This window comes from Pyxicephalus adspersus, chromosome 5 (assembly GCF_032062135.1).
Source record: "Pyxicephalus adspersus chromosome 5, UCB_Pads_2.0, whole genome shotgun sequence".
Classification (NCBI taxonomy): Eukaryota; Metazoa; Chordata; class Amphibia; order Anura; family Pyxicephalidae; genus Pyxicephalus; species Pyxicephalus adspersus.
In genome coordinates this window covers 21,705,062-21,726,035 of record NC_092862.1, presented here as the reverse complement: position 1 = coordinate 21,726,035, position 20,974 = coordinate 21,705,062, and the positions used below count along the sequence as shown (strand labels likewise).

General features: G+C 36.4%; 1 protein-coding gene across 2 annotated transcripts in view; it reads left to right on the top strand.

Moving 5' to 3' along the window:
* Positions 1 to 20,974, top strand: part of VPS13B (vacuolar protein sorting 13 homolog B) — a 520,025-nt gene that overhangs the window by 358,290 nt on the left and 140,761 nt on the right. For both annotated transcript variants that reach the window (XM_072410846.1, XM_072410847.1), the window contains exons 34-35: positions 13,609 to 14,296; positions 20,788 to 20,925. In XM_072410846.1, coding sequence (XP_072266947.1) covers positions 13,609 to 14,296; positions 20,788 to 20,925 — 826 coding nt within the window. The remainder of the gene's footprint in view (positions 1 to 13,608; positions 14,297 to 20,787; positions 20,926 to 20,974) is intronic.

Genomic DNA, 20,974 nt, shown 5'->3' with positions numbered 1-20,974 from the left:
CCAAAATGCACTATTGCAGTGTAATTCAGAAGGGAAATATGCACACCCACTTGAGTTTAGTAGCGAAATGTACTTAGTAGCAAAATGTACTTAGTGGTCATTGTGAAGTGTGCTAAAGCAGTTAACAGCAAAAGTTCATAGAAAGAATCCACGGAAGCAGTGAGTAGTCACTGTGATGTAATGTTGTAATTGTGCTTACTGGGACAATGGGCCTGATTTATGAAAGCTCTTCAAGGCTGGAAAGGATACACTTTCACCAGTGAAGCTTTTTAAAGCCATTTGCTAGCAAATGTTTTGAATCCTGGACCAGATCCATTCCAGGTTTGCTGGATTACCCAGAAAGTATATCCTCCCCAGCCTCTCCAGCCTTTAGACAAACAAACAAAACACAAAGAGAAAAAGAACAATAAATATAAACATAAACATAGCGAGGCGAACTGCATAGTATGAAAGAGAAAAAAAAAACAAGACGTTTAACTCAAGTCATAAATGGCAACACATACATTATATACATATCTTACTTTGGGTGGAAGATAATAACAGTGGTAATAGCAGAAACAATTTCTCAATAATTATAAGAAAAGAATATACAAAAGGCAGGTTTAGATGTATAGAGGCTCAGCCACAATTCTAAAGGAAATATAGAGGATGGGACCATAGGAGGATGTAGGACAAATAACAAGTGCATGGTATTTGTTAGGTGAATTTTCTGGAGTAGGTCTTGAGGAAATTATGGCAGAAGACATATTGCCAAGACCCAAGTTAGGATCAGTGGAGACATGGAAACATGACAAAACATATTAGAAGTGGACAATAAGTAGGCCTCCCAAGGGGCCCAAGTTTCTGTGAATTTTTAAAACCTATCATATATTCTGGCCTTGAGATGTTCCATTAATGTATTTCTTTTATCCTAGCATAGAGATCAATAATGCCCGGGGGGAAGTAGATTTCCAGTGTTTAGGAATATGGCACTTAGCAGCCATTAAAATGTGGCATGCTAATTTCCTATTCAATTTAAAAACGTTAGATATAGGTAAGCCTAATAAATGAGTGACTACATCGAGTGATATAGGAGTATCCAATATATCAGAGAGGAGGGTATCAACCCTAGACCAGTAGGGTGTTATGAGAGGGCATGACCAAAAAATATGGTATATAGTACCAATTCCACTCTGCATCTCCAACAGATGTTGCTAGCAGTCAGGAAAATAGCGTGTAGTGTACTTGGGGTAAGATACCATGGCATCATTTTTTTATATGCTTTTTCATTATATAGTGTGCAAAACAAGCTTTTACACGCACTATCCCATATAATTTTCCATATTCTAATGGTAATTCTCTTCCCAATGTACGTTCCCATTTTAACATATATTGGTGCTTGATAAAGGTACAAGCTGGTTCAGTATTTAAAATACTTAGATCCCTGAGATGGACCCCTTGTATAAGTGAAGTAAGCTCTTTAAATAACGGGGGGTAATTGGTAGCATATAAAGAGCCGTAAGATTCCTAAGGATTTAACATGATCCGAGCGCTCGGTAGGGATACTGTAGTTGAAGTTGCTGTCGTAGAAGAGATGGTAAATTTCGAAAGAGGGCTTCAGTTTTAGAGGAATTAACTTTATACCCAGAGAGGGAGCCATACTCATTCAATACTCTATGAGGCTTATGAGTGGCTTGCAGTGGTGCACCCTTTGTATTTACTTTCATGCAGTCTTCTCTTTATGGTAGACTTGGTTATCGATACGGCTACTTCCTGGAGATTGTTTTTCACTTGGTTGGCTGTTGTGAAGGGGTTTCTCTTCACCATGGAAATGATTCTGCGCTCATCCACCACTTTTGTCTTCTGTGGACGTCCAGGTCTTTTGGCGTTGCTAAGTTCACCAGTTCTATAGGTATATATATATACCGATATATATGTGGCAGTGTTTTCCTCCAAGGAGATAGACTCATTAGGCTTTTCAAGCACCGAGTCTTCCAAGACAGGTAAAGAACAGCACGCCAAATATTCAGAAATCCGGGCCTTGAGGATTGACTGATCTCCCTTTTGTGAGCCATACACCTTACTATAAAGTGTAGAATGATATTCCCCAAAAATCTTAGCTATAATTTCGGAGTCATATTATAGCTGTTGACGTTGATTTAGCTGTTTGATCACAAATTTGGCGTGCCAAAAGTGAATCGGCTTTGTTGCCCCTATCATAATACCATTGTCGCAGGTACACCAAAGATTTTTTAACTTAACCAAGCTTGGAGAGCTTTAATAAATCAGACCAATGTGTATCAATGTTGATTTACTTGCAGGCCCAGCTAATGTTCCTCCATATCACCAAGGACACATTCTGGCAGCAGACTGTACATGCAAAGAAAAAAAATTCTTTAAACCTAAGTTGAATGTCACAAGCCCCGCTGTGCACTTTGCACTAACACAAAGCGGAATGTAGAGTTTGCCTTTGTTTTAAAATAATAAGAAATAACACACACATGTGAAAAATTATTTGGCCTTTTGACATCACAGAGGGACCACAGAGTACCTTTTATTTTCACATAGACAGACCATATCAGTGAGATGACAAATATAAGGTTATTTATATTTAGTGGATCTTTTTCCCATTTACATGCAAAAAAAGCTATAGGTTGTCTTTTAAGGAAAAATTGAGAACCTTTCCTTTTTCTTTAAAAGCCCTTCTTCTGCAGATGTAGTCTCCACCTCATGAATTTCCTATTTATCCAGCATTGAAAGGTTCCTTGATGAAATGTCCATTTGCTGGTAAAAAGTGGAAAAAAAACACATTTTTTTCTGTAACAACAGGAACACTTTTTCTATCTACATTTCAAATGGTATAGCTTTACAAAGAAAACAGAGGGAGGTTAATTCCATGTTCTGTACACGGGTCTATCTGATCTCTGCATTTTATTTCCATGAATCATCTTTGGCCCTACTCATCAGATAAGTAAATCTGTCATCAGTGCTCTGACTGGGCAGCTCATAAAGGCTTTGATATTGGGCAAAGAATACCTTACAGTAATATCGCCCTCCCTTTATTATTTTTGATTAGCATTGTTTAATGGTATTATTGTATCACTACCTGTCCCCTTGTTTCTGTCCCCTCCCACCTCATCCCTCATAATTCCATTTCCATTACACCGGCCTTAACCAATCTTTTTATTACTTCCAAAGGTTTAGGCACACCTTCATAACACCAATACTTAAAGTGGAACCAAACCCTGTCATACTCATCTGTCCACATTTCATTGTGGGCACCACCATCTTCATTCTTTCCTTCCTTGTTGCAATCTTGAGCCATCTTGATTGGACGGGTCAGGAGATGGCAACAGGAGAAGCAGGGATGTGCTGGGTATCCTGTCAACCAATGCTGAGCTACACATGAGCAGTTTAACTATTTTAACACCTGAACCAAAGATCAGTCAGGTAAGAATACATATTGCAGAAGGAAAATTGCTTGTCCCTTTTTCAATATATATATATATATATATATATATATATATATATATATATTTTATAAGCAGTGCCTGTGCCCCTCACTGTTAGTGGTTTAGAGTTCACAGATAGTGTTTTTCTGGTAGGGAGCCAAGGTGTTCAAATGAAAAGTGGTGGAAATATTAAAAAAAGAATGACATATTTTTCATACTCATACATACTATGTCAAAGACAAGACAAACCTGCACATGAACATCTTATAGAACGGAATGCGACATTTCATTTAGGAGGAACTACATTTTAAGTCTTTACGACATTAATGGACAGGTGTGCAAAGTCTGGCAGTGCATTGTTACTGGCTAGGCTGCAGACAGCAAAGAAGGACGCAAGCTTTGAAGGGTTTGTAGTGTACCAAGACGATGCAGAGCTCAGTATATTCAAGGGGCTAGGAAGATTTTTGTACAAAAAAATTGTTTTATTCTGCAGTCCTTTTCCCTCCATTTGCTGCTTGTTAATGCACTAGGTAATACAATTAATAGCTTCCTGTGGTTTAAAGCACCCCTGTCCACCTGCCCCTTGTTAGGCGATGTGTGAAGTGTTACCAAACTTTGGTCTCTGAAAGTGGCCTCCGGGCAATACTTTACTTAGAAGGGTAGCTTCCTTATTGATTTTCTGAGCATCTGTGCCTATCTAAGAAACCGTGCTGTAAACAATATCATTTGCAGTAATGTTGTTATGACTTGCTAACCACATCATTCATACTTTTAAACTCCGGCAGATAAGAGACGTTTTTTCCCCTCTAAATGAAAAAGGAAATGCAGCTAATTTATATAAGGAGAATCCTGCTCTGACTCAAAGTCTTGTAATCTGCCTCCTCCTTGTATCGTTTACAGTGTGGGAGTGACATCAGATAATCTTCCTTTCAAGCTTGCTATCTGTGAACTGCGCTCCTGGCCTGCATCTGGAATTTTCATAAGAAAGATTTTCCTGCACTTCACCGTTATTATTTTTAGTGGCTAAAGAAAGTTTAATACATGTTTACAGATTCTGAAGTCACATTAATATTCTTTGACAGCAAGGCGATTATGTTTTGCGTGTTGACAGTAAGGAAATTAGATAATATAAAAAAAAGCCATTTTGGAAAGGGGAATATCACTGTGAAGTACAATTCATGAGAACTTATTTCTCATATTCATATGTTTTTACAAACCCGGCGCACAGATTTGGCCTAAGGCATTGGTGGTCTGCAATTTTTTTTTTAAATTAGATTCTACTTAAACACTTTATTACTTAATAAGGGCCAGCTCCATAAAGAACTTGGTATTTTAGTTTGAATGGGCAGTGAAAGATTTAAAGTGAACTCTAAACTCTATATGATGATTCATTTGTTAAAGTAATGTGTATAAAATACAGTTGTCATCCAGAATTATTTGTTTTCATCTTTTTTTTTTGTCTTCAGTTTTGTGTTTGCTGATCTTTTGCATCCGATTTTTTAACATTTTCAGTCTACCAGCAAACACTCCAGTGATGCTTTAATGACATTTCTTAGGGTAGGTTTCCTGATGGTTACAATGTCTTCACATTACATTGTCATTACAATATCACATTTGTAGAACAGAGAGTCCCTAAACAAAGACATTTGTGGCAATATTGCTAGATCGCTTCCTTTTGTACAGAAATTTACTGATGCAATATTTTTCAGTTCTTTATTGCAAAAATATTGCAAAGATGCAATATTTTTCAGTTCTTCCAGGATCAGGAGGTAAGATTAAACATTTTTTAATGGGAAAGCCAGTTCTGGTGACAACTGTTTGAGTGGATACAATAAAGCTTTGGAGAGATCACCTCCTACTTCTGTTCTGTCCATATGAAAAGAAATCTTCCGAATGGGAGACATATTAAAAAACAAACCATTACTTACCCTATTCAAACTGAAAATCAAGTCCCAAATGTAATTTGAAGTCCCTAAAATTGCCCTGTACATAATTGTAATTCTGCTTGAGCAAGTCATAAATCACAGAAAGCCATAGGAAGGACACAGCCACCAACCTGAATTTGTACCATTTAATAATGTTTCAGACATACATGGGAACCTAAACTTTCTTGTTTTGATCACTTTTTCATTGGGTGCAGTTTAGTGCTTTGGTACAGCATGTTAACATGCAATTGCAAAGAGGCATGTTCCACGCTTCACATTTTCAGGGAGTAAGTAATCTTGATTGCTTGGCAAGTGGCAAGAAGCTGCAAAAGTGGTAAACAACCCCTTTGCTTTTTATGGCATTTGCCACTATCAAGTCCAAAAATGACAATCAGGCTTCATAAATGTGGCAATTCCTTCCTTTAATTACTGAAAAGGATGATGTTCTAAAAGTGGGGATCCTGCTAAGAATTGGCAATATTTTCAGCGGAAAGATTAGGCAAACTGAAAAAATAATAATATTGGTGTATAATTAATGCTATTTTTCTGATGAACACACAGTTCATACTTTGATAATTGTGCCCCTATGTGTGTACACATCCCAAGGCAAGGTGGTCATTTTATTTATTATCATAGAGAGCACACACAATTACCAGTAGAAGCTTTTCTTGCTATCTAACTAGTAGGCTGTGTGTTTCAAAATGTATATTTATATGTGAAAGACTACACAACCTTCCATAACTAAACTCTCCCTTTGGGATATATTTTTAAACCATACCCTAAATGGCACATTGGCTATTGGCAATCTTTTTTTGTTTTAATGCTGAAAACAAACAAAAATAAAGTTGTTTGCTATCTTTTTTCAGTAAATGGTGAAGAATATCTCAAAGTACTTTATAACCCCAAGGCCTTTGGTAAATAGGGCATATATAGACAAATGCACAGGATTTTTACATCATTTGGTACATTTCTAAAATCATTTAGAATTTTTTCAGGTTCATTTTGCCCAAAATTCACCTCCTACTCTGCTTAAAGTTGCTTTGAAATTTATATAGACTACACCAAGAAACACATCACCTCCGCGAGTACACCACATGGTATACTTACCCTCTGTTGAATAATGATTCACCGGTGTCTCTAACTTATCCTGCTATGTCTTCATGTACCAGTTTTCTAATGACTCTATACAAAAACATGCTTCCTGGGGAATGTGAATGCAATTGTATACTTCATAGTGATTGCTAATATATTACACTGGGAACGCATTTTTTGATGAGTTATATCTTACACTTGTTTTTTACTAATTTTTGGGTGTTGAATTCAGAAATTCCCCCAGTTTTCTGCTATCACATACAGGTTTTACGATACAGGTTACCCTCCATTTTTGTCAAAAAACATACAAATTTTACATACTATGAAAAATAATGAAATAACTTGAATGTACTGTTTATTTAATTTGTTAAATTTCTTTTGTTCTTACAAAGGATTTATTGGTACTCTGACAGTACAGTCAGTTTTTACAGTAAAACTTTTTAAAATTATTCGGCTTAGTGGTTAAGGTAAAAATTTGCGCTTATAGCTTTTCCTGGAGTGTTCAGTGTTAGGACAATCCCACCGGATGCTCCAACAATAGTCAGCCATCATATGTACATCCCATCTACCCTGATACTATCCTTCCATGACCTTCATATCTTGGTGGAATTGTTCACCTTGCTCATCACTGACTGCACCAAGGTTTTCCGGGAAGTTAGAAAGATGGCTATGCAAAGAATGCACCTTGATGCTCGTATTGCAACCAAACATTTTGTAGCTCTCCAAGAGTTTCTGGACAATTTCCATGTAATTGTTTGCTCATGTGTTTCCAAGAAAGTCCTTGACAATGGCTTTGAATGATAACCAAGCATTCTTTTCGACTTCTGACATTTTCCTGATGAAATGTTCATATTTGATGAGCTGCCGAATCTGTGGACACACCGGCCTTTATTTTTTCAAATGACAGGCTAGGAAATGCCAAAATGAGGTACTGGAAACAGTCTCCTTCCGTTGTCAAAGCTTTAACGAACTGCTTCATCAGACCCAGTTTCATGTGCAGAGGCAGGAATATATTAATTTTTCTATCAACAAGTGGTTCATGTAGAATTTTTGGATCACCTGGTTTTAGGGCAGATTTTGGAGGCCAGTTCCTTTCCACCCAATGCTTCTCACAAGCTCTGCTGTCCCACATGCACAAATAACAGGGATAATTGTTGTATCCACGTTGCTGACCAAGAAGGAAGCATACCATTTTAAGGTCAACACAGATAACTTATTTGTGGTGGTGATATTGCAACAACTCAATGACTCTCTTTATGTCTGCATATTCTTCACAAAGAGAAACTGAATGGCCAATTGGGACTGACCCAAATATATAGCCATTGTGAAAGAGGACACACTTTAGGCTCCACTTTGAGCTATCGATGAATAGTCGCCATTCAGTTGATTTATAGATTGAAATTCCCAATTCCTTCATTAAACCAGGTATGTTATGGAAATACACAAAGCCACTGTCAGTTCCAAAGTACTGCAGAATTACAATTTTTCTGCTTCGAAAGTACGATACCTTTGTTCCTTTTTCAAGTAAGTTTTTCTCACGCAGTCTTGATGCTAGGAGTTCTGAAGCCTTCTTTGTTAGTCCCAAATCACTCAACTCATGCTGATCAAATCCCTTACGAGTCCTTTTCAATTTCAAACTCTTCATCATTGTTGTCACCTAGTTCATCACCGTAGTCATGTTCTTCAAGAGACGGTAATGTAACGAAAACCGGCACTGGGATTTCATCTGAATGAGCCACTGGGCGTATAGCCGATGGTAGACTAGAATACTCTGTTACATTTTTTTTTCCTATTATATCCTGATGGTTGTCCTGATCCTTCTGGCTGTCACCAAACCATAGGTATACCAAATGGCATCTTATCACGTGTTCCCTTTGTCCACATCCATAAACCCTTGACACACTGTTTGCACACCTTATTTGGGGCCAAGTTTTACTTTGAAATATGCCAAATAGGCTTGCTCTACAAATGTGCTGCTGTTCACCCTTTGACTGGGAATGGTGAAACTGACACAGATATAACAAAATGAATCAGGGTTGTTTAGGCACTTAAGACAAAAAACAGCAGTGCAAGACATGATCTGAAAGAAAGGAAATACATGCGTAAGTAGAAAAATAAATTTTGCTCCATGTAGAGCAGCGCACAACCTCTGACCACACTGTCTTGGGTGTAAATGAATAGCCTATACAAATCCATGCTACAGTAATCCCAATAAAATAAGCCGTAGAGAAAAAACCTGACCTGAAAACTAACTGCACTTTCAGAATCCGCATATACCTATTTTAGTGTAAATAAGCTTAAAAATTGAAGTCAACAAAAAACGTGTTCAAAATTTTTCCCCAGTGTTATTGTTGTTTAAGGCTTCTTGAGAATAATTACTGTATTAGTTTAGATATGACCTTCTGTAAAAATTCTAAAATCCCAAGCTCTGTATTGGAAAATGTACTGCTGTAAACTATTTGTTATAGATACTTCCTTGCAAAAATAAAAATATTTTAAAAATACATTCATATAAACTTAAAAGTGTAAAGAAGCAGTTCTAAATCCAACCATCAATCTTGACAATTACCCGACACTAACTCATACTTTAACACTGAACTATGAAAAATACTACCTTTTAACGCTTCATTTCCATTACTTATAATCATTTTTTAAGAGTTTGTTTAGGGGTCTTTTTATGAAGCAGTGAATCAGAGATTCACTGAAACATTCCCTGGTGGAGAATATTCAAGGTCCATGTGTTTCAATGACACTAATTGTTTCTTCATCTGGAATGCTTCATTGATTGTCAGACTCATAGAACCCCTCAAGTGCATCCAAATCCAAGAACAAGTAGAAAATATGAAAGTAAAAATAATTGATTAAAAAAAATGCCATTTATATAAAAAAATAATAATTTTAAATTTTGTTTGAAAAATTAATAAATTGTTAACCCAGTTCAATAATCTGTTTTTACGTAGCTCACATTAATAATAAAGTCAATTACACCAGCAGTTCCCTAAAGGCTTGTAACATTCTCTAAACTGAGGTCTTAGTCCAGTTCACTTGGAAACATGCAAAGCCACAAAGAATCGCTTGCTTTTAATGTATTATGTGAATTACTGGCATGTGGTGGGAGAACAAACATGAACTATTTCTATTGGAAATCTCAGGTGGCAAATTTGATTTAGCACAGTTTTCTTTATCCCAGCTCATAATTAATATTTTCTAGTTTTCACATCTTTTGTGTATGTTGGCAGCCGAGCAAAAGGAGTGTCTGTAACAAGATAGGCTTTTTATAAATGGATGTGGGTAGAGATTCCACTGCTGCTGGTGAGTCACGGCAGAGCACAGTTCTATGCATTTCACCATGTATCATCTGTAACAGTGTTTATTTTTTCAGATGTATCTTTATTTCACTGCTCCTTCTTCTGGTACCGCAATTACAAACCCACCCTGAAGGTATTTGCAGCAATCAAGTAATTGTTTTCTGCAAAAATGTTAAGGCATCTGTGCTGCATAGATGTGATGGCATGCAAGCATATGTTCTGGATCAGTCTGCAAAAAAGTAAGGTGGACAAAAAGACATGGGTTTTATACTTAAAGGGTGTTCAAATGTGTCAGGGTGTGTGTACATATAGATATTCTGTAAATGCCAATAACTAGTTAAGTACATTTAGAAGCTTTATCAAATTCTGGTCCTCTCATCACACCAGTAAGGTTGGTTTGTCTGTCTGAATACTGAAAAGTATCTAAAGTGACCACCTGCTAGCATTCGTTTCGCCTAAATCTCACACCACAATGATATGTATTTTATCTCTTCCCAGCAGCTTATTTGCTGCTGACATCTGACCCTTCAATGCTGGAAACTTCAACCACTTCTAATGTCTCTTTGGCTGGACATCTTGTACTTTTCTGATGTCCTCTTCTCCTGTGATGACTCGTATTCCACTGATCCACCATCCACACGTTCTACCCTAGCAAACATTAATTTTCTTGTATTATTTTATTTTTGACTATTTGTAGTATTCCTAACTTTTCTTATTCTAAAAAGTTAGGGATTCTGAGCTAAGTTTTATTAATATCACCCCACCCACAATAACACCCCCTCCTCCCATTGCATTTAATAACCAGAAAATGTTATCAGTAGACTCCTAAGTATTCTGTCTTCGCTGCCTTATATGTACATGTAAAACTTAGTTATATGGTCAATATTGGTTCGGGAACTTTCAACTGAACTAAAGCAGGTTAACTGGAGCAGGACACATAAGACCTTGGTATGCACACTCTATAAGAATACCTATAAGATTCGTCTGCACTACTATCTCACTCCGGTCAAACTACAGGCAATTTTCCCCATGAGCAGCAATCTCTCCTCACTTTCTGTTGGCACCCGGGCATAATACATTATTGGAAGGAGGTAAATGATCTCCTGTTCTGCTTGGCAAAAATAGAGATTAGACTGGATCTGGTGACTCACCTACTTAATGTTCCAGTATGGGCAGTCTCCAACTTACTTACCCAGATCCTTACAGCAGCAAGATGCCTTATCACGGCCCAGTGGAAGTCCACTCTTCCCCTAGGCCATCCCTGATCTATACGCATGTATAAAGTCCAGTAAATGGAGCAACTGTCAGCATGGTTATAAACTGACTTGATAAACAGAAAGCACATTGGGCCACATTGGACCATCTTCTCCTTTTGGGGGCTGCTGGCTAGTTCTTTGGCACCAGGACAAGCACTTTTCGGAGTGTGGCTGGGTCAATGTGTTCTATAGTCCTGCTAAGCTCTTTTGTCTGCCACCTCCTTCTCTAACCTTCTCCTTCCCTTTTCTCTACTTATTTCTTTTACCTCACTCTATTTCTATCCTACTCTTCTCCCAGACCTTGTACCCCCTCTGTTTCACTTTTAGGGTGTTAGCGGATGTACCGATGGGTATAGTCACAAGGGCCTTGGGTTATCTGATTTGGCAGAATTACTATGAGTTTTTATATATTTTTTTTATTCCATATCCAGATACTCTTTATATGACAATCTTAGACGTACATCTCGCAAGTTTTGTACATATTGTTTATACTTTACTCTTGTCTTTTGTAATTGGTCTTTGTCGGTCTTTCTACTGAACAAATTATCTAAAAAAAATTAACATTTAAGAAAAAAAACGCAGTTATGTAAAACAGCTGTATATGTACCTTCTCTCTCAAATTGTACCCAGTATACTACCTTTATCTTGTGGACATTTGTTCATTCTAGACAAAAATCTTTGCTGTCCTAATTTTCTATTGTTGAACCAAATAAATCCCGCATCCATTGGCTAGTTGTTTATCATGCCAGCTATCGTAAAGGTTATTTTACCAATACAGTTTAATTTAACCTTCACCATATGGAACCAATAGGCCATGTTTCCTAACATGAATGCTTGGAAAATCTTACATTCATATGTTAAGAGTACACATCCTTTCCTCATTAACTGGAAAGTAGAGAGATTTTGGCACTAGTTATATGTGGAAGCTTTGTGCTGCTTTTATATGAATTTTGTTTTTAGACTTTGATGACACTGTTTAGAATAGGAAGTATCTAATAAGTCAAGCATTTTGTCTAATGTTCTGCCAGTATATTTAATATATGCCTGGAGGTCTGAAATACTATCTCCTGCTCTGCAGTAATATGTAGTTAATTCTCTAAAAGCAAAAGGTCGAGATATATATATATATATATATATATATATGTGTGTGTGTGTGTGTGTGTGTGTAGTTTTTGTATGCATGTATGCAGGGAAGGCTTAAAGTACATTTTCAAATGGGGTAATTCAAACCATCTGGTTGAGGGTACGAGAGTAATGTACAGTTGTTTTTTATGGTTTAATCATATTCATGTTAATGCACACCAGTAGCTAATTAAAGAAAACTTTTATTGTCTACTTTAAATGGTTTATAGGAGGAATACGAGTACAGTTCTCCTTCTAGCACTCAGTAGTAAATGGTTCCTTTCTAGTCATACAACTGGCTGCTCTTTCCATGTTTGATGTTAATGCCCAGGTCATGGTACTTGTTTACAGAAGAATGGTTTTAGTTTTTTCCCTTCACAAATGCAGCCTTTATTTGTTTTCTTTTTATTCCTTCATTTTTTTTTCTGAATAATCACAAGGATTAACCCAAAGGCAAAACCTTTGCTCAGGACATTTTTGTATATGGGCAGAACAGGTGACTACCAGGCATTCACTGAGCAGCAGTTAAACCCTGGGCTGTTTTCTGAGCTCCTCATTTTCCAGTAGTCATTCCTGCTAATTGCCATATTTTGTTTTCACCGTACCTTGGGGAGAATGTTAATATACTCAATTAGTTTCAGAAGCGTGCATCATAAATCAACGTCGAGTGAAACCCACATTTTTTACACTTTAGGATTGTAGTAAAACATACGCTCTATTGATCTGTTGAATTAATGGAGGTGTTGCTTCATTAAGTAAGCCATTCATCTCGTTGATTTCACACAAATGGCTATTATACCTGGTGTGGTCAAATACTGGAGCTTTATATGAATTTGTTTTATTGAAACAATGGGCCACCAATAGATTCAAGCTTGATCTGAAATCTAAGAGCAATATTTATTTGGCTGGCCTGTGTTTACAGTCTTAGTCCCCTAAACTGTAGAAGTCCATGAGCATTGATGTAGTATAAGTTAATGGTTGTAAGCATTTTAAATTTATATCTATGAAAATTGTTGATGCATGTACACTCATTTTCCTTTTTCTTGCTGTCTTAAATACCACAAATCCCTACATCCTCATAACACACACCTCCTATTGAACATTCTTTATCTGACACCATCATGCAGCCATCCATTTGATCTCAAATACTAGCTGTTAACTAATAAAGTTTAACTGTAAAATTGTTTAAGAATTATATTTTTGCCATTGCGTGTCCAATCCTTTATATATCCCTAGAAATATCTTCCTATTTATTAAGGTAAGATACAGTAGCAAAAGTACCATACAAAATTCAACTTCCCCTTATCTGATTAACTGAAACAGATGAAAAGTAAAAAGCTGGTTGTGTTAACTCATTTACTCATCATCATAAGTACGACCTAATAAAAGACCAAATAACCCATGATAAGGTGTTTTAAAAAGAAATTGTTGTTCCATTTTTTCTTTTAATTATTTTATGTGCCATCTTTTTTAGGTTTCAAAACAGGAACAGAAAAGAGATGTTGGTGAAGGTCGCACAGCAGACACATCCTCCCGCTACAGTGGTGCTCAGGACAGTGGCATTGGTAGTGACAGTGTGAAGATAAGAATAGTTCAAATTGAACCCCAAAGTGGTACAAGCCATCACAGAATTGTACGGCCGTCCAAACAGTCATCTATTGTAAAAAATCTTAACTTCATACCGTTTGATATTTTTATCACTGCCAGCCGCATATCCTTAATGACCTACTCATGCTCTTCAGTGTCCAAGTCAAAGATGGACAGCAGTGATCACGAGAATGTCAGAAAAAGTTCCCTGAACTTAACAAACACAGAAACAGATGAGGTCCTGGACAAATCTACTCAGTCAGGCATCTCCACCTTGACAGCTGAGGACCTTTTGACCAGTAACCCCTCTTCTCCAGTGAATGGAAAAGCTGGCCTGTTTTCTCTAGAGCGCCTTCATGCTTCAACAAGATCTTCGGCTCGCCAGGCTCTGGGCATCACTATTGTCCGTCAGCCTGGCCGAAGAGGAACTGGAGATCTACAGTTAAAACCTTTCCTTCATCTCACAGTGTCACAGCCATCTTTGCTAATTAGCTGCCACCACAGAAAACAGAAGGTGGAAATATCACTCTTTGATGCACTACTTAAAGGAGTGGATCCAGAATACAAATGTTCAGGTATGCATATTAGTGAAAGCAAACAAAAGTGGTTTGATATGGTAAACAAGTTAATATCATAGCTTATCAGCTCTTACGTAAGCTTATGTTCCTCACTATATCTCATATGTTGTCCAGAAAAAAAAAATAACACAAAAACTTTAATTTTCCTACACATTTGTATAATTTACACCAAGTTGTTCTTACAGCAGCTCAGCTAAACTTGTACAACTCTACCATACAGTGAATGAGCATCTATCCAGAACTCCAATTTTTTATATAAACAAGCTGGAGATTATCTCTAGTAGAGGGTGAGCTGCAGAGAGAACAGCTTTGGCTGGCATCATTATTTCTGCTCTGAATGTTAAGGATGAATAGCTCCTTTTTGACTGCAGAGGTCACTGAGAAAGATTGTAAAGCTGACATACTAATTGTTAAGAATATGTTAGTACATTTATGTCCATAGCCTAGCTAAAGGTCTAGATTAAACATGCATTTGACAGTATCACATGACTGTACACCTTGGCAATTAGTAGGTAACCTTGAACATTTTTGTAGAAATCGGACCCTTGATGCTTGTTAGGAAAGTGTCTTTTTTCAGTATCCATAAAATAAAACTATACAGTCGAAGAGATATATTATAAACAGATATTGCAATAACAATTATTTTTTTTTGTGAAACCTAAGCGCTCATATGTTTTCTGTTACAAAACTTAACATTTTAAAGTGGCACTTGCCAGTGCAAAATAATATAGTAACCCAATATCACTTTCTAAAAGCTTGTGAAAACATAGTTCATGAACGATAAGGAGCTTTTATTTACAATTACATTACTTTAAAAATAACATTGTCTTAAGAGATTTTCTTGTAGAGAAGCATCAAGGTCATTTCCACCAAATCATTTGCAGAGGAAGTCCAGTATTACATGGAATATTTACCTTGAGGGGAAAGCCTTAGTTCTTTATCACAAAGACTGTACTGTAGGATTTGAAAATGTTATATCACTTTACAAGCAATATGGAAATTTTTGTATGTTTATAACTTTTCCACACCTTGTTGCAGGTTACATGGAGCAATTCATATCAGTCTGTTTTCATCACGCTCCAGAGTTACTTAAGATCCAATGTATCTGCCACAATCACACATCTTCATATATTGTGTTGATAGTTTGGTCAGAAGCTGATAAAATTATAATTCTGTTTTTGGGTTGTAGAAGGGAAAACTCCTATAATTTTAGTCATTTTTGTCTGTGTCCTATTTAGGAGACTTCCTCACACTTCTCGAGATGCAAGACAACATAATGTAGTGGAGGGAGTGGTATTTTCTTTAGGTTAGCAGCCCCTAAAACTCTCCTGGTCTAAAGAAAGGTGTAACTATATACTTTGATTGTTTTTAGTAGTTGCCATATCTTCTTTTATAACATCATCATGTTTTTACAGTCCAGTGTAGTTTTATTTTAATAAATTATACAGTGAAAAAAACAGAGGTATGTAAGGCATTTCAACACAGTTGAAGTCCTTCGTCATCTCATAATATGAAAGAAAAGCACAACTGAGAAAGGTATCTTTAGTCATTGATCACAGCATGTTTCAAGCTTATAAGGATCCTTATTGCTGTCTTCCAGAATTAAAAAAATGTTCTTTGATGTTATTTTTTTTTAATGCACACTTTGTACATTTTTTGATGTTTTACCTTTAATCACAGAGTAGGCAGCTTGTTTTGGCAGCCTATCTTAGCTGTGGGCAGGAACTTGTGAGTTATTCCACATTCGGTACACAGAACTTCAGATGAACTCATAATAATGAAACTCCTACAGAGACAAATTCTGTTCCTCAACTACTGTTATTATTTTCTGTTTGATGGAGGTCAAGAGGCAGCCTCAGAAGTGGTTTACAATTGCTCTTCCATTTTAGCGGCTGGTGCTCTTTACTGCACATTGCTTCCGATGAGCATTTCTTAAGCCGGTATTGCGTACTTATTTCAGCTGCTGCTTTATAACTGCGGAATAAGCAAAACTTTCTGATTTTGTTGCACAGAAAAATAAAAAAGCAGCTTGTAAGAAATCCTTTGAAGTAAAAAGATGCCTAAGGGTTTATTTTAGGCCTTGCGCACATGCACTGAATGCAGAAAAGCTTTTGGGTCAACTGCCTGACTTTTTTGATGATGTACCCTCCTACCCTGCAAAAATTCATAGGGCTGCAGGAAATAATGTTGATTTTGATTTATCAACATAAGTAATGTATTTTAATGTATTAAACTATTCCACTTAAAGTGAACCTGTCCCATGAAGTACAATCTAGAAGGTTTACTTCTTTCTCCCTCTCCCCAGCAGCATTTGCTTATTTAAAAGATCTACAGGAAAGAGAAATATGAAAAATTAAAATTAAATTAAATACAGCAGAAAGGCCATTCAAAGATATAACAATAGTCAGTTTAGAAATAGTCAAACTGAAGTTAGGGAAGGCACCGGTGACTGAATAACATTAGCATCTAATCTGTTTGGCGAAAATGCATGGACTGGCCTAGATTCTTACAGTATGCAAAAAGGGTTTACCATCTTCCTTACAATCCTCTTCTATGGTGGAGAAATATGATGAGGTTACAGTATGCAGTAACCCTTGTCATGCAGCTGACACTGACCAGTTTTGAGCCATCAGAATAATGTTATAAACATTTTTGAAGTTATTCTAGGTTACTGATTGTTACAAGTTTCAGTTTATTGTAGTGCATTTTATTTTGCTTTTTAAATAACCATTAAACCTTTAGTTGATTCCCTCTAGGATGAACAGGGCTCAAATATAAAGTAAAGTAAGTGTATGCTGAAGAGGAATTAAAGTGAACCTGTTTTGTCATTGACAGGAAAGCACAGGTTTTCATTAGGTTCATGAAGCAAGCTGGTGGTTTTCTGCTATAGTCATCAAAACGACCGCCATTTAATATGCCCATAGAGGCCATGCTAGTACTATTTCTTACTACTATGGGTGTATTTTATGTAAATCCATTTACTTCAGCAATAAGACAGGGATTAAGTTATTTATAGGTCCATGTGAATTCCCGCAGGCTTTAAAAAGATTGTGACATGCTGATCCCTAGTTGCCAGAGTTAGTGAAACCTAAATATTTGTAACATTGTTTACAATTTTGCATATCCAAATCAGAAACGTTACTGACTATGGTAGTCTCAGGGGCTAAAGTCAGAGCTTTCATTGACTATTAAGGGATTTAAAGACATAACTAATTGTGTCCATAAAGAGCAGTTTTCCCTTGGCCCCAGTGGCAGTGAATATTCACAGACACTAAATACAAATAATGAATCTATACAAATATATAGAATAAGTAAAATGTGTTGGCAGCTTGAACTTTACATTTCAAATGTTTATTTGTAGAAAGAGTTTGCTTTCAGTTCAAGACTTTATTCCTTCTAAATAGTTTTATAATGCAAGGTGCTCGCAGGGCTTGGATATTGTCCAGTATATTTACATTCATCTTTGCAAATGGCTACATGCTTTTGAAGTTAAAGACTAAGTGGGCTTTTGGCATTGGTAGGGTTAGTGGGTTAAAGACTCGATAAACCGCAAGATTCTGTTCAGATTCATTCTGAATAAAAATAGGTTATAGGAATAAAAATAGGTTATTTGATATTTGGAAGCCTATTTTGGATAAAGGGTTCTGGAGGTAAAATCTGCACTCTCAGCAGTTTTCTAGGTGCTAAAGGTAGTTTTGAATACATTCACAGACCTAAAATAATTTTTCACTGCTTGTTAGGCTCCTCAAATTAGTCACCAGGCCATCCAGATAGACTTCGCTTAGACAAAACACATATTCATCTAAAGTTTAGTTTCCTAAAGCAGAACTTACTTAACTGGTAGAAGAGCAGTTGAGAGCAGACAGGTTATGTATTGTAAAAGGAACAGATCATGTCCCTTCTCCAATTACATAAACCTACTTGCCTTATCACAATTTTTTATTTACACTCGCCTCTTCTCACTTCATCACTGGTGCCGACATCTTCACCCAGTTCCCTTTCAGCCCTCTTGATTGGCTAGGTCAAATTGATGTAACTCCAATGCATTCACTTGGGAGTTCATTCATGTCTGGCAGCCAAAGTTACACTGGAATACCCGGCATTGTACACGGTTCACATGTTTTTCTTAATTAAGTTTAGTTCTACTTTAAAGGCAATTGTTTTAGACCCAAATTGTAAATTTGGTCAAACTATTATGTTAAAAAGACAATTTGTCCTATAACTTTTTGACCTACATGGTAAGCATACAAATTTACAGTTATAAACTAGTAGGTTACATAAAGCAGTTCATTGATATCAATCTAAAATCTTGAAGGTTAACTATTCTCTACAATGAGTGTTGTCTTCTGTTAAAATAGTTATAAACTTTAAAATGTTCCAAGAAGTCATGGTCCCCCCACCCCTTTCAAAAGCTAAATTTAACCTTAATGAGTAATTAATAGTAGCAGTAGTATTAAAAATGTACATACCCTAGGCAACTACTTTCAGAAAAATGTTAATTATAATCAAGTGCTTGTGTTGGCCAGGGAAATTCCAAGTACTGTGTGCCTGTACAAGGTTGGTTCTGCAGTTAACACCTATGGCCATACCTTGTCGATAGGAATGGGGGTCCTGTGCTGTATCAGCTGCCCAGTATTCACTGCAATCCAAATAAATACAAACACTGCTTTCCCTTTTTCTTGGATTTAATGTTCACCTCTATTTAGAGGATGCAGGACAATGACAATGAGTAGTAACATATTTGCTAATACAAAGTACATTATAAAAATGTTTTGCAGTGCTTGTTTTTTTCAGAACCACAAGTTAAAAACTACAATCATCTATTCACGTTCTTGACAAAGAAATATGACTTGCTTTATTCTTCTTTATTCTCACTTGTGCACAGTATATAAAACTCTTTACACCAGTCAAATACAGGCATCACACCCTGCAAGGCTTGCTTTTGTCAATGCTATATTGTAGCACCACTACTTCTAGAGATAAGGGAATGGGAAGGAGGGACACTTCTGTAGTTTTCAAAGTAAGATAAGATCAATCGCACCTTCCTAATTTTGTATTTGCATCTATTATTGAGTTAAACACAGTGATTTTTTTGCTACTGGCTGAAACTGTTTACATATATATATATATATATATATATATATAAAATTGGATGTATGTACACATGTATGTGTGTATGTATGATCCACCACCACTCAAAAACGCATGGAGACATTTCAACCAAACTTGCCATACATATACCTGAGACTCATGTGAGTGCACCTGTCATCTTTGTACAGCGCTGTGCTATGTCAGAGGTATATTTGGATGTATGTAAGTATGTCATCACTAGGAAACGCATGGAGGCATTTCAACCAAATTTGCTATCCACCATCACTCGGAAACACATTGAGGTATTTAATCCAAACTTGCTAGACATATGACACCGCTGATCTTTGTACAGCGCTGTGGTTTATGTCAGAGGTATATAAATGTATAATAATAGTGTGTGACTGTGGGGGGAACATTAGAGTGTCAGCTCCTCTGTACAGCGCTCTGCTGTATGTCAGAGCAATATTTGGATGTATGTGTGTATGTCATCACTAGGAAAACGCATCGAGACATTTAAACCAGAATTGCTAGACATATGACTCCGACTCATGTGAGTATGCCTCTGATCTTTGTACAGCGGTGTGGTATATGTCAGAGGTATATTTGCATGTATGAATGTATGTATGTATGTATTGCTCAGTGACAGTGTGCCTTTTGCTTATATTTTTACATCCTTTTTTTGTACTCTTACAAATTTCTGGCCTGTAATAATGCCTTTGAGAAAACGTAAGGCAATTGGCCGAGTGCAATTAAAGGCAAAAAAATGAAACAACACCGTAGACAAGAAAATCTTGTCTTTATTAAATTTCTTTTCTTTTAATTTCTTTTCCTGTATAATATAAGATTGCAATAAAAAAATACCTGGGCAACGCCAGGGCCAGGTAATCAGCTAGTAGACAATAAAGTAAGCCTGCACTAGGAAAAATATTCAATCTGCCATTGATTATCTTCTTCTAAGAATGCTTTTTGCTTGGCTTTCTTGCCTTAATGCTTGGTGTAACTGACTTGCAGCAAGTTTGTTCAAAAAAAAGTAAAGTCAAAACTCCCAATTCAGTAATCAAAATCAAACTACTGAAGCCATTATGTAAACGTAACTCCCAAGGTAATGTATGTGCAAATGGCAGTCTAATGTATGCCAAATGATCAATGGCAGGCTCTATATTTTGTCAGCAAAGGTTTACTTTAGGTGTGGAAGATAATTCTTTGTTTTACTGTTCTATTTTATCCCTATTTTCTATTTTAGAAAAAAGAACATAATTTTTATAAGGAATTCTTTTTGTAATTGGTCACTTTTCTATCAATATTGGTAACTGACTTTTGGTTCCAGTGTTTTATCCTATGTTTTTGTCATTTCTTAAGCATTTTCAGAGTATATTTTGTTTTTCTACTTTTTGCAGATGCTGGAAAGACCTTGCCAGAAGGCCTTGATTACACCAAAATCTGGCTACAGACAGCAGCAGGAGAAGCCAATGCCAAAACAGGGATTCCTCCCCCATTCATCACACTACAAATAAAAGATTTCCTTAATGGACCAGGTAAATGTCAGAAATATATATATATATATATATATATATATATATATAT